This window comes from Zootermopsis nevadensis, unplaced genomic scaffold (genome assembly GCF_977971745.1).
Source record: "Zootermopsis nevadensis isolate Lab colony 2312 unplaced genomic scaffold, Znev_1.0 Znev_ptg000010l, whole genome shotgun sequence".
In the NCBI taxonomy this organism is placed as follows: Eukaryota; Metazoa; Arthropoda; class Insecta; order Blattodea; family Termopsidae; genus Zootermopsis; species Zootermopsis nevadensis.
In genome coordinates, this window is record NW_028259142.1 from 8,741,670 (window position 1) to 8,754,251 (window position 12,582).

Genomic DNA, 12,582 nt, shown 5'->3' on the forward strand with positions numbered 1-12,582 from the left:
TTCATTATTTACTTTAGGATATATTTTAAGATTATCGTTACATTAACGAAAGTCTTCAAAGAGTTTAATCACGCGGTTCTGCCAATGACTGAACCAGTTTCGTGAATCTAAATGATATTTGGTGATTTTTCATGTCATTACGGCTTTGAGTAAGAATATTCTTCGACATTTCATTTATTCCGTTCTTGAGAAAATGTACACATATCATGGAAACAAATTTCGTTTCAAAAATATTTCCATTTAGAATCACTGGGTTAGTAACATTCTTAGATCGTCTAGTATTCCTGAAAAGAGCTTTTTCAGAAACTGAATCCTCGGGATGAAAGCATGAGCAGTTTTAATCAGTCCCTTCCGCTAAAAACAGAAAAAGAGAAGGGAATCACCGAACACACCCTAGTCAGTCAACCAAAGTCGCTCAAGGCAAATGTTCAGTGACTTCGAATATTTTCTTGTGCAGTACCGCACACCATTGCACGCTCTTTCTTGAAAACGTAAGTCCCGTCGCACGTTCGGTCGGCCAACCGCGACGTCACTTCGATAAACTGGCTGGCTGTGTACCACGCCACCCGTGAACGATGATTGAAAGACGGGAGACGTTTAGGACGCCACATTCTCATCTTGAACATTCCCGGGTGACCTGGAACGGCGTCGGAAGGCTCTTCAAGTGCTCGTAGTTCGGGCCGTGTTCTCATATCGAGGCCGAACAATGCGTGAATTGATCGGTCTCTAAGGCAATGTCCTGCGTGAGCGATAAGAAGCGAGCAGTGCGAGCTGCATAAGCAGCATGGGGTATCATATGCAATAAGGGAATCGCTCGTTGTGTCCTAGGTGAGAGAAACACACGGCCTTCCTGCGCATGCCTCTTCCCCGTACTGCACAGTCAGAGCTTATCTGCGCATGCGCCTTACTGGCCAGCGCAGCGACCTGCGCGAAAATATCAAAATATTTTATCTCGGAATCCGGCCGCTTTACTCTCTTGACTGATTCGCTGTAACCTAGGACAGCGCCATACAAACAGCCAGTTTGATATTTCCGCTTCACCCACGCAAATCGCACCGCTCGCATTTAATCGCTCACGTAGGACACCGGGTAAGTACTCTGCTACCCTTGACTGAGCTTTTCCCGTGCTATTCCTCAGTTTGTGAGGCAAATACGAGAGTAGATATAATAGAGAATCCCAGTCATTAAGGCCGTCAGACAAAATGATTCTCCTGAAGTTCTAAAAGCCATAACCGAAATCAATCTCCACGCTTGTGGGTTAAACTCAGAGAAATCAATCAAGCAAGGTTCTTTTCGCGAAGAACCAATCGTCTGGTCGGATCATCCTCCCACCAGTAACAACAGCCAATAGTCTCATTACTCCACGGCCATCCGCCATGATAACAGTCCCGTTTGCGTAAGGATATTAGAGGTTGCATGTCTTAAGGCTCATAAAAAATGAGTGGTATATTACAAGGAGACTTTGCTGAACGTAATTGGTTTGCCTTTGTTCCCACTGACGCCAGTCGCAAGTCAGGGCTTCCCCTCGGGCGAATAACGCCAAGATTCTATACCCTTTAACGCGTTCTTAATTTTGCGAAATTCGCGTAATGCCCGCACCACCGAAAATCACTAGGACAGCTGTTAATTAGCCATAAATCCAACAATAATAATCATATTGTACCATTGTCAGAAACTTTCCCTCGGTGGACTAGTGGTTAGTGCTCGCCATTGGACCCAAGGTTCTCGGATTCAATCCTGGTAAGGGGCGATAGATTTTTAAGGGCGATAAATATCCGTAGCACAACTTCCTTCACGTGTCGTAGATTACGGCATGTAAAGAACCTTACGAGCATGATTACGTAAGCAAAATTCAGAGGCCATTTCTCATCTAAGTCTCCTGATTTACTGCTGGAAGGCTCTGGCAGTCAAAATCAGGATTGAGTAGAAATTGTGTAGAGGCTTGTCACTCACTACTCATAAATGCACACATCAATGACTAGGGAATCTCCGAATAGGAGGCGGCGAAAACCCACAACTGGGTTGTAGAGCCGAGAAAGAACAATAACCATTGCCATAATCCTTTGTGACGTAGGCAATATTTGTTCGAATGTGGAAACTCATATAAAATATAGGTCTTCACACCAGGTCTGTTTACTGTACAAACAAATAAACAAACAAATAAAAATAAATATTATTCCATGTTATATAATTCAGACCAATAGTTTGGAATTTCAATTCAATTCAAATATTTAAATGTTTGACAATAACAAGAATCCAATAAGAGGCAAACACTGGTAATACGTACAATAATAATGACGTAATAATATATTACACAAACAGGTTAACTTAACATATACAAGTACAGTATTAAATATAATAGCCAAATACGAGGTGCGATCGGAAAGTTTCTAGACTGTGTCAATAGAGAGCGAACCGGATGTAGTACGAGCTTCTGCCGCTAGGGGCTGCGATCTACATTCATAGTGAATCAGTGTGCCAGCCGGCACCATCGAATTAGCATTTGTTTCTTAGTTACGGGCGTTTTGGTAGTGCATTACACCGACCCTCCTGCGATTTCGGAATGGCGGATTTTCATGAACAAAGAGTGTGCATCAAATTTTGCCAAAGACTCGCCAAAACGGCTACGGAAACCTATGAAATGCTAAAGCAAGCATTTGGGGAGTCCGCAATGGGTCGTGCACAAACGTTTGTGTGGCATACACGTTTTAAAAATGGCCGAACCTCTGTCGATGATGACGAGCGTTCTGGACGACCATCTTCGAGCACAACGCCCGAAAATGTTACGAAGATTCGGCAGGCCATTCACGAAGATCGACGTCGTACCATCAACGACTTGTGCGACATTGTTGGGATAGGCTATGGGACCTGTCAGCTGATTCTAAAGGAAGAACTCCACATGCGACGCATCGCAGCCAAGTTTGTGCCAAGGCTCCTGTCTGAGGACCAGAAGCAGAATCGACTTCTTGTTTGTCAGGAGCTCAAAGATCTTGCAAGAACCGACCCCAACTTCCTTTCTAAGGTTATCACGGGTGATGAAAGCTGGGTTTACGGGTAAGATCCGGAAACGAAGCAGCAATCTTCACAATGGAAGACCCCATCGTCACCACGACCGAAGAAGGCAAGACAGGTCAAGAGCAATTTGAAGTCAATGCTGATCTGTTTTTTCGACCAGGAGGGGATCATCCATAGGGCGTTTCTTCCTGCAGGTCAGACGGTCAATGCTGAATTTTATTGTGGGGTCCTGAGGCGGTTACGTGAAGATGTGAGACGGAAGCGGCCGGCAAAGTGGCGCAACCACAACTGGCTGCGGCATCATGACAACGCGCCAGCGCACACCGCCCTCAAGGTTCGGCAGTTTTTGGCCTCAAACACCATGGCCGTCATCCCACACCCTCCTTATTCGCTGGATTTAGCTCCGTGTGACTTCTTCCTCTTCCCAAAGATGAAAATTCAGCTAAAGGGAAGGAGATTTGAGACGATAGAAGATATTCAGGCAGAATCGCAGATGGTGCTTGACAGGCTGACAAAGAAAGATTTCCAGGGATGCTTCCAGGCTTGGCAGCGGCGCTGGGATCGTTGTGTTCACTCCCAGGGGAACTACTTCGAGGGTGATGGATGAATTTAATACCTGAGATAAGTGTACGGGTTTTTATAGGCGCAGTCTTGAAACTTTCCGATCGCATCGTACAGGCAAACTCAAAATAAAAACAAAATTATATACAAAGAAAATAAACGAAGAAATATAAATAAAACCAAACAATCCACGTAGGGAACACTAATATAAATGTAAAACGTTAAGGAAATTAAAAAAAAACAGAAAACCAAGCTAGATCATCTATCAAGACAACATATCTAGAGCATTTCCCTTATTGAGAACGTGCCCTCAAGGGAAACAATGTTTATGCTAAATACGTCCAAAGATTTACATACTTCATTTGCAGCGATGACGCACCTGGCTGAAGGACTATGTCTTGGGGTACTGATCACACTAAAAGTAGAAAATTCTCTTATTTGCCTCGCCGGCACACGTAAACCAAAGTGTCCGTAATGGAATGGAATTTATTTTGCTCCTAAAGACATTAACAAGAAATAACGCATCGAGATATCGCCATCTAGAATAGAGTGTTCTTAGATTTCAAGAAGATAATATCAATTCATTTTTGCGTGTTATTTTTAACTGAAAAATCGGTAATTGCACAAACTGGCAAATTTTCTTTGTATATTTTATAATTTATGAGAATCTGTCTGTATAAGATTATTCCATACGACCGAGACAGCTAGCTTTGACCTAATTAAAGCATTATATAAAACAACAAGTTTGTCTAGAGAGGAAAAAGCATAAGTAATAATACGAATAAGCCCTAAGGTCCTTAGTAACTGAGAATGAACACAATTTACATGACAGTTCAAATATAGTTTATTGTCTAACAAAACACCAAGATAATTTACACAATTAGTACGCAAGATTAAAAAGTCACTAACAATGTTATTAAAATGGATTCTGTTGGTTTTACGAGTGAACGATAGAGTTTTGGTTTTCTCTATGATACGTTCCATCTTGTTATCATCACACCACTGATGTACGAAATCAATATCTCCAGGAAGAGATTCGCAGTCATTCACAGATTTAATATTACGATATAGTTTCAAGTCATCAGCAAATAAGAGAAATTTAGAATAATTAATTTTGTCCCAAAGGTCGTTAATAAAAATATTAATTAAGGGAGGTCCCAAGGTAGAGCCTAGTGGAACTCAGACAACACCAAGTAAAAGGAAAAAGACTCTCCTAAAATAAGAACAAAGGCAGATCTGGATGATAAATAAATTTGGAACCACTTGACATAAGGATAAGATAGTCCAAAATTATTAAGCTTTTTCAAAAAAATAGAATGCGGGACTGAATCAGAGGCCTGCCTAAGACCAAAATACACAGCGTCGATCTGTCCCTATGAACAAACAGACAGCTGAATATCATTTTGGTAGGTACCTGAATTAGTTACCGTAGATTTTGATTTAAAAAACCCATGCTGACCGAGGTGTAATTTGAATTTCAAATAAAAGGAAAGGTGATCATGAAGAGTACCTTCAAAAAATTTGGAGAAGTCATTTAAGATCGAAATAGGCCTGTAGTTAGAAATTAAGGCGCTGTTGCATTTCTTAAAAATCGGTACAACAGCCGCTTGCTCCCATAACAAAGGAAAATTCCGACCGAGTAATCTAAGGTTGAAAATATGACATAAAAGAGGGGTTAATATCTCAGTGCAATCTCTTATAATGAAAGTCGGGATTTCATCGGGTCCGACGAATTTCGTCGAACGGAGACGATTAATTGCCCGCGTAACATCATCATCAGCAGGGTTACGTGGAATATCCAAAATATTAGAATATGAAAAGTCAGAACTAGTCGTAAGAGTAGTTAAAAACAGAACGAAAGCGGTCTGCAAAGGTCTCTGCGATAGACTGCTGTTCCGTGACAAATCTCTCTCTAGCTTTAATTTGTGTAATAGTCTGATCTTTCTTTTTAAATTTGAAAATATATTTCCAATAGTGCTTTGGTTGTGTTCTCAAATTATCTTCAATTGCTAATCTATCTGATATAATAGTAATTTTAACAAGTTTACGATAATATTAAAAACGCTATAATGATAATCAACTTAGACGTTTAGATTTCTTAGTAACGCATTTTTCTTTCTAATGTAATAGACAAGAGTTTTGGAAAAACAAAAGTTAGGTATAAATTTTGTGTTTTACAAAGGGAATACCTAGGTTGATAACCTTCGACACAGTTGGCGTGAGATTATTAACCGCAGCATCAACAGTTTTCATTAAGAACGCAAGACAATTCCGAGTTTTCTAAGGTATGGTAAAGTAATAAATAGTCTCCTTTACCGTAATTGTGTCGAGGTGTAATCGAAGTATATTGACAGTCAAGAATTAATTTAATAATAAAGAAAAAGGCGGATGATAGAGGTCAGGATGGATCAGAGTGTGAGTAGAAAGAGAAACGCTGAGATCATTGATGTTTGTAAAGACAAGGTCGAGCAGAGCATTTTTAGGAACGCAGTTGTGCTGATTTAGGCAAATAAAGTACGAGGTTTTCGTAAAGAGAATTTCCTTTAATTTTATTACAGTAGTAAGAATTAGAATAAGGGATGCCGTTTAGGTAATCTTAATTGGGGACATTAAAATCTCCTAACATGACCACCCGATAGAGTTGCGACTTTAGATTTACTTTTAAAGAGTTTAGATAATTTTCAATTATTTTTATATCACAATCCGGAGCAAAGTAATGATTCCCGATAAGAAGACTATTTTTGTCTCTAACAGGAATTTCAACACACACACACTCTTCAATCGTTTCCAGATCATACTTTCGTTTAACGCCACGGAAAGATTTTGAAACTGCAGCCAGCACTCCGCCTCCCCGTTTTTTTTTAATCGGAGCTTAAGTAATCTCTATCGGCACGAAACACGAAATACGATTCAGGAAAATATTATAATTTAATATAGAGTCATTAAGTCAAGTTTCCGTAACACAGTAAATTCCGGACATGCTAGCGAAAACATTGTCAATGAATTGACTGCATTTGGTTCTTAGACCCCTGACATTTTGATAAAATATATCAAAATAACAGTTGTCAAAAACCATAATCAGTGGGAATCTGAGCCGCCTCAAGGCACAGGATCCGCACTGGCCGTAGGAAGAGCATCCGACTCTGTTGACCTGACAGGCGTGCTCGAGAAGTAAACCTGCTCAGGAGTGAGTCTGCCGTAAAACGGAGCAATATTATAATGCCTAAGTAAGACGCTGCGTGACTTATCTTTTTTTACAACTCAAACTATAGAGACATTTAGAACACTGTTGATCGCTTCCAGTATGGTTCAGTGTCAAACAAACTAGTCGTGCTCTTAAATACCTCACCATGTCTTATAGAAGTGGAAGGTCTCCTCTGCTTAAATGTCGCAATGAATAAATTTTATGTTACAGGAACACAGATGAATGAATTATGAACGAAAACTGGAGGCAGGTTTACAAGTCAATATCTCAATATCTGAGGCTTTCGCCCAGGTCAATTTCGGTTCTTGTTCCGTTCGACATCATATGTCTGGAGACTATACTTTGAAGGAACACGCCTCTCGTGGCAAAGTTACGAACCCTGTGACAGCCAAGCACGTGAGATTACTTTCAGGTAGATCCCTTACACTGATAGAGATGAATTCCTATAATTTTATCGACTGATGTTCTGTAGTAAACTAAGTATTACTGAAATAAAAATGTCTATAAAAATCACCTCAAAATAATTAAATTTTTCTTCTGTTGCCTTCTTGACAATGTGTATTCATTTTCTACCATTTTATTGCATGAAATCAAACTTAGTTCTAAGAAGGATGGTTGATTTCAACAAAACTTTATTAAATGTTTGTCACGTAGTTACGAATTTCAATAAATGATTCTGCTATTATTGGCGGATAAAACCAGCCAAAAAAACACTCGTACTTAGAACTTGTGTTACTTTAGAGGCAAGCACAAATTTCAAATTAATAATTGTGGAGCATAGTGAGTTATTGTTCATTGCCAAGTAATTCTCAGACACAGTATCAGATAATTGCACTTCTGCCACGTTTGTTATTCGTGAAGTAACTTACGAATAAAAATACTCATGTTTTTAATCAATGTTCTTACCAAACTCTTTACACTTTTTGGGGTCACTTTCTGCACAAATTTATTCACAGTGTTTTACAAGCGTTTATTTTGTTACCAAATTACATATTTCGACTGTATATGGTCAGTACGTTAATGAGTACTACGTTAGTCATTGCACCTGCTCCATGCACGAAAGTGTTTCTTTCATTTCAGTGTTTTTGACCAAGGTAAAAATTATGTTCGATTAAATAATGGCAAAATATTGAGTTAAAATCTTTAATTTAAGAAAGTGGTGTTACGGAGTAGTCATGATCTTATTTATGTAGCGATTATTATACCTAAAAAAAAAGGATGTGACAACAGTGCCATCAGCGGACATCGACTCAGATCATAATATGTTAGTTGCAAACGTCAGCACCAGAATGAAAAAAATCAGGAGTAGGGGGGTGAGGAAGATGAGATGGGACCTGGAGAACCTGAAGAGCGCGCGAGACGAAGTAAGAGCAGAATTGGAAGGAAAATTAAGTGAAAGTGAAGGCGAAAGCGTTGAAGAGGAATGGACAAATATCAAGAAGTAACTAACAGTGGCATTAGAAGAAAAGGTTGGTAGGATGAAGAGGATACCAAGGAAGGCATGGATTACACAGGCTATGCTCGATAAGATGGATGAGAGGAGGAGATGGAAGAATATCAACAGTGAAGAGGGAAGACAGAAATATCGAAGACTGAACAACGAACTGAGAAGAGAAACAGACAAGGCGAGAGAAGATTACATCAACGAAGTATGTGATGAGATAATGACACTCCAGAGAATTGGAAGATACGATTTGATGTATGCAAAGGCGAAAGAACTAGGATGGAAAGAGAACAAAGGAATTCGAACACAGGAAATAGAAGACCCATCAGGAAAGATAGCCAGTGACCAGAATGAAGTTAAAGCTGTGTGGGAAAATTATATTGAAGAGCTCTATGACAAGGCCAATCGACTGGATGAGAAGGAGATGGAATTGGAGCCAGAAGAAGAAGTAGAGGAGGTCGACAAAAGTCCAGAGATATTGAGCAGCGAGGTAGAGAGGGCCATAAAGGATATGAGAAAAAAAAAGCTATGGGATATGATGAAATCCCATCGGACTTATTGAAAGAACTTGGAGAGAAAGGAGTGAAGGTTCTTACTAGACTCGCTAACAAGATATACACCTCCGGTGAGAGGCCCAAGGACTTTCCGGAAGTGACAATGGTTCCATTACAGAAGAAAAAGAATTCCAATAAGTGCGGCGATTACAGAACCATCAGTCTAATCTCACATGCGGCGAAGATAATGACGAGAATACTGACTAAAAGACTAGAAAAGAAGACAGAGGAAGTGATGAGAGACGACCAATTTGGATTCAGGAGAGGAAGAGGAACCAGAGATGCCATCGGAAATATGAGAATAATTTCAGAGAGAGTTCTCGATGTCAAGGAAGAAGTATGTGACTGCTTCATCGACGGGAAGAAGGCTTTAGATCGAGTAAAATGGAAGAAATGAATGAGGATCCTACAGAGAATTGGAATTGATTGGAGAGATAGAAGACTAATCAAAAACCTGTACATGCAGCAAAAAGTCAAAGTGAGACTGGACTCAGGAGACACCAACAGCGTTGAGATAGGTAGAGGTGTAAGACAGGGATGCTGCTTATCACCAATTCTTTTTAACCTGTACGGGGAATGGCTTGCCAAGGAAGCTCTGGAGGGAACAGGAGACTTCAAAATTGGAGGAAGAGTGATAAAGACTGTAAAGTATGCAGACGACTTAGTAGTATTGGCGAAGGAAGAGGAGGAATTACAGAACATGATGGACAAGTTAGTGGAAACAGGTAGAGAGTATGGAATGGAAATCAACATTGAAAAATCAAAGGTAATGAGGATAGCACCGAGAGCAGAACCATTGAACGTTGTAATTGGAAACCAACAGATGGAGAATGTGGAGCATTTCAAGTACTTGGGAAGCATAGTCACGACGGACGCCCTATGCACCAAGGAAGTAAAAGCAAGGATAGCCATGGCCAAGGCAGCTTTCGTCAAGAGGATACTTCTCACTAGCAAGTTGGGCTTTTATATGAAGAAGAAACTAGTGAAGTGTTACGTATGGAGTGTCGCGCTGTATGGAGCAGAGACTTGGACACTCAGGAAGAAGGAACAGAAATACCTGGAGAGTTTTGAAATGTGGTGTTGGAGAAGAATAGAGAAGATCAGGTGGACGGATCGAGTGACCAACGAAGAAGTATTGAGGAGAGTCAACGAGCAAAGAAGCATTCTGTAGGCGATTACACGAAGGAAAGCTAACTGGCTGGGACATATTATGAGAAGGAATGGATTACTGAGTGATATCATCGAAGGCCAGGTTGAAGGAAAGAGAGGACTAGGAAGAAGATTGATACAGCTAACCGACGACCTTAAACAAGGAAAGAAGATGACGTTCCAGGAATTAAAACGAGAAGCTGAGAATAGGGACAACTGGAGAGCTCTTTTTGGGCAGAGCAATGGACCTGTCGTAAGACAGAACACTTAATAATAATTATTATACCTGTAAACACAACATTCCTTGTGCACTTGTGAAATGTTACATTGTGAGGTACGTAGTACAAACCCTGGCGAGTATTTCTAATCCTTTGCAGTCCCTTTTAAATACCACTACGGATCTCTGCTGGTCTATTTAAATACCACTAAGCTGTATCAATTTAACTACTATTATGAACTGGTTTGATTTTATTTTATAACTTGCATAAAACGGAAGAATTTCATTGAGAAACCTCAAGGGAATTAAAATGGACCTTTGACGAGTAAGTATGATTGTAGAAACTGGATTAACATGTCTCAAAATATGGCCCAGTTTTGTGAAATTTTCAATATAATGATGAATTTTCGGGGATCATGAAACCAATCCAGACCCTCTATGTGATGCATACCTCAGTTCCATCCCATAATATCTGCCTCTATACTTGGTATGTACCAGGTATGTGGATGAGATTTCAACTGATGATGGAGGCAGCAAGGGCCTCTGAAACGTCCGTAAACTTCTTCAAGATTACACGGCGAAACAATCCAGAAGACATTCATCTTCAGACTCATTGTCATGAAAATGTCAAATCCTATGATGGGATTTCAGTTTCTCATGGGAACAACGACGAAGATGGATGTGCTCTAGGTTGTTGCGTTGTGTGGTCTCACAGACTGCCGTACTGATGGAAGCAATAAGCACCTCTGAAATGTCAGTTAATATCTACCAGATTATATGGTGCAACATACCAGAAAACAACCATCTTAATGTACATGGGATTTAGATAACCTCTATCTGCAGGGTAGGACACCATTCAAATGGCTGTCTTCAATGAAGGGATAAGAAACGAAAAGTAGTTTTAAGTCTGCTTGTGTTTCAGGCGTTCCTAAGCAGTATCAGACATCTGGACAAGACGTTCACTTACAATTTTCTGCACCACTGGCTGGGAACAGGGCTGCTTACGTCATCATGTAAAACACCTAATTTCTGTAATAGCAATCAGTTCCATTGAACAGCAATATTCCAGACTGCGATTAAGAAGGCAGTTATCACTGTGGGAAAACAATTAATTCTGAAACAAATTAATCCACCTTTATTCAGTGAACATTAGAAAATAAGAAGCATAAAATTCAATCTGAATTATATGTAATGTAGGGATTATGCTTCACAATAAGGACCAAAATTAATTTGTTCTTGTTAGACGACTGTCCTGATGGAGAAAGCTGCACCTATGAAACAGTCAGATTCTTCTGGATTATACGGCGCACCATCCCAGAAGACGGCCATCATGCTTGCTACTGTTAAGCCTTGTATCGACTGCGCGCGGCTGCCTCGCGAGGCAATGTTCGTTGCTTTGCCTCGCAAAGTCGATACCATGTTGCCACGTGTGGCAGAACCGAACAATGCCGCGCTCGAACTTGGCTCGCGTCGAGCCAAATCTGAGCGGTTCTTTGTCCCGCGGCAAAGGGATTTCACGGTGTTGTATTCATGGTGATCTTGCGAGAACTGACGAACAGCGTCGATCGTAGCCGAACACGGCTGCCGCGCTCGATGCTGGTAACCACGAGCACAATGAGCGAATGAACGAGTTTGCCGCGCACGAACAGGTGCGCGAGGCAGCCGCGCGCAGTCGATACAAGGCTTTAGAACCTAAAATCAAACCCAATTTTTCTCTGTGGGTTTCTGATACCAAGTCTCTCTAAAAACACATGTCCATGATATCATTAAATAATCAGATCGGTTCTTTAATTTCTAAAACCAGGTCAGAAATGGCACACCAACAGGAAGATAATCACGCCGACTTTCCACTTCAAGATCTTGGACAGGATTCTGCAGAAGGAAGTCAGATCTCAGTACTTCGACGTGTATCCTTACATCACCCTCTGTGCTCTGGACATTATCTGTGGTGAGTTGCGTGCAGAAGCTATAATTTATGAAAGTCGACTGCATAGATTTAAGTAAATTATATTTTCCAACTTCTCAAACACTATAAAAATCTCTTATTTATAAAACAGAAAATTATATCAACATTTATAACAGAACAGGTTATTACAGATATCTTCTTTCAATTCAGGCTAGCAAGTTTGTGTTTCATGGTTTTCCTCAGTCATTTCGCTGAATGCTAAGACCATACCTTAAAATAAGGCACAAAGATCCTTTAGAATAAATATGTATTAATCACTAAATAATCATTAAAATGTCCATAACTTTGTTAAACAGTTATGAATGTTACACAAGTAATGCACATTTCATTAGTTTAAACATGTTTTTCAAGTTGAGAAATATAATACTTCAGTCAGCATTCACTGCAGACTATCAGTACATAATTTCATGTGAGTCAGTCAGTTGTTTTCAGAGGTGAAAGACGCAAACATATAATACGTTCTCTCCGATA

The 12,582-nt window shown here is 40.1% G+C and overlaps 1 protein-coding gene across 2 annotated transcripts in view; it reads left to right on the plus strand.

Moving 5' to 3' along the window:
• LOC110837215 (cytochrome P450 4C1-like) overlaps nt 1–12,582 on the plus strand; it is a 33,516-nt gene that overhangs the window by 18,306 nt on the left and 2,628 nt on the right. Inside the window, exons 1-3 of one of the 2 annotated variants that reach the window (XM_087346482.1) lie at nt 734–1,089; nt 6,992–7,193; nt 11,950–12,093. In XM_087346482.1, the coding sequence (XP_087202608.1) occupies nt 7,004–7,193; nt 11,950–12,093 (334 nt within the window). In that variant the 5' untranslated portion in view covers nt 734–1,089; nt 6,992–7,003. Of the gene's footprint in view, nt 1–733; nt 1,090–6,991; nt 7,194–11,949; nt 12,094–12,582 lie in introns of those variants that run through there. The other variant, XM_087346481.1, reaches the window with a different exon arrangement.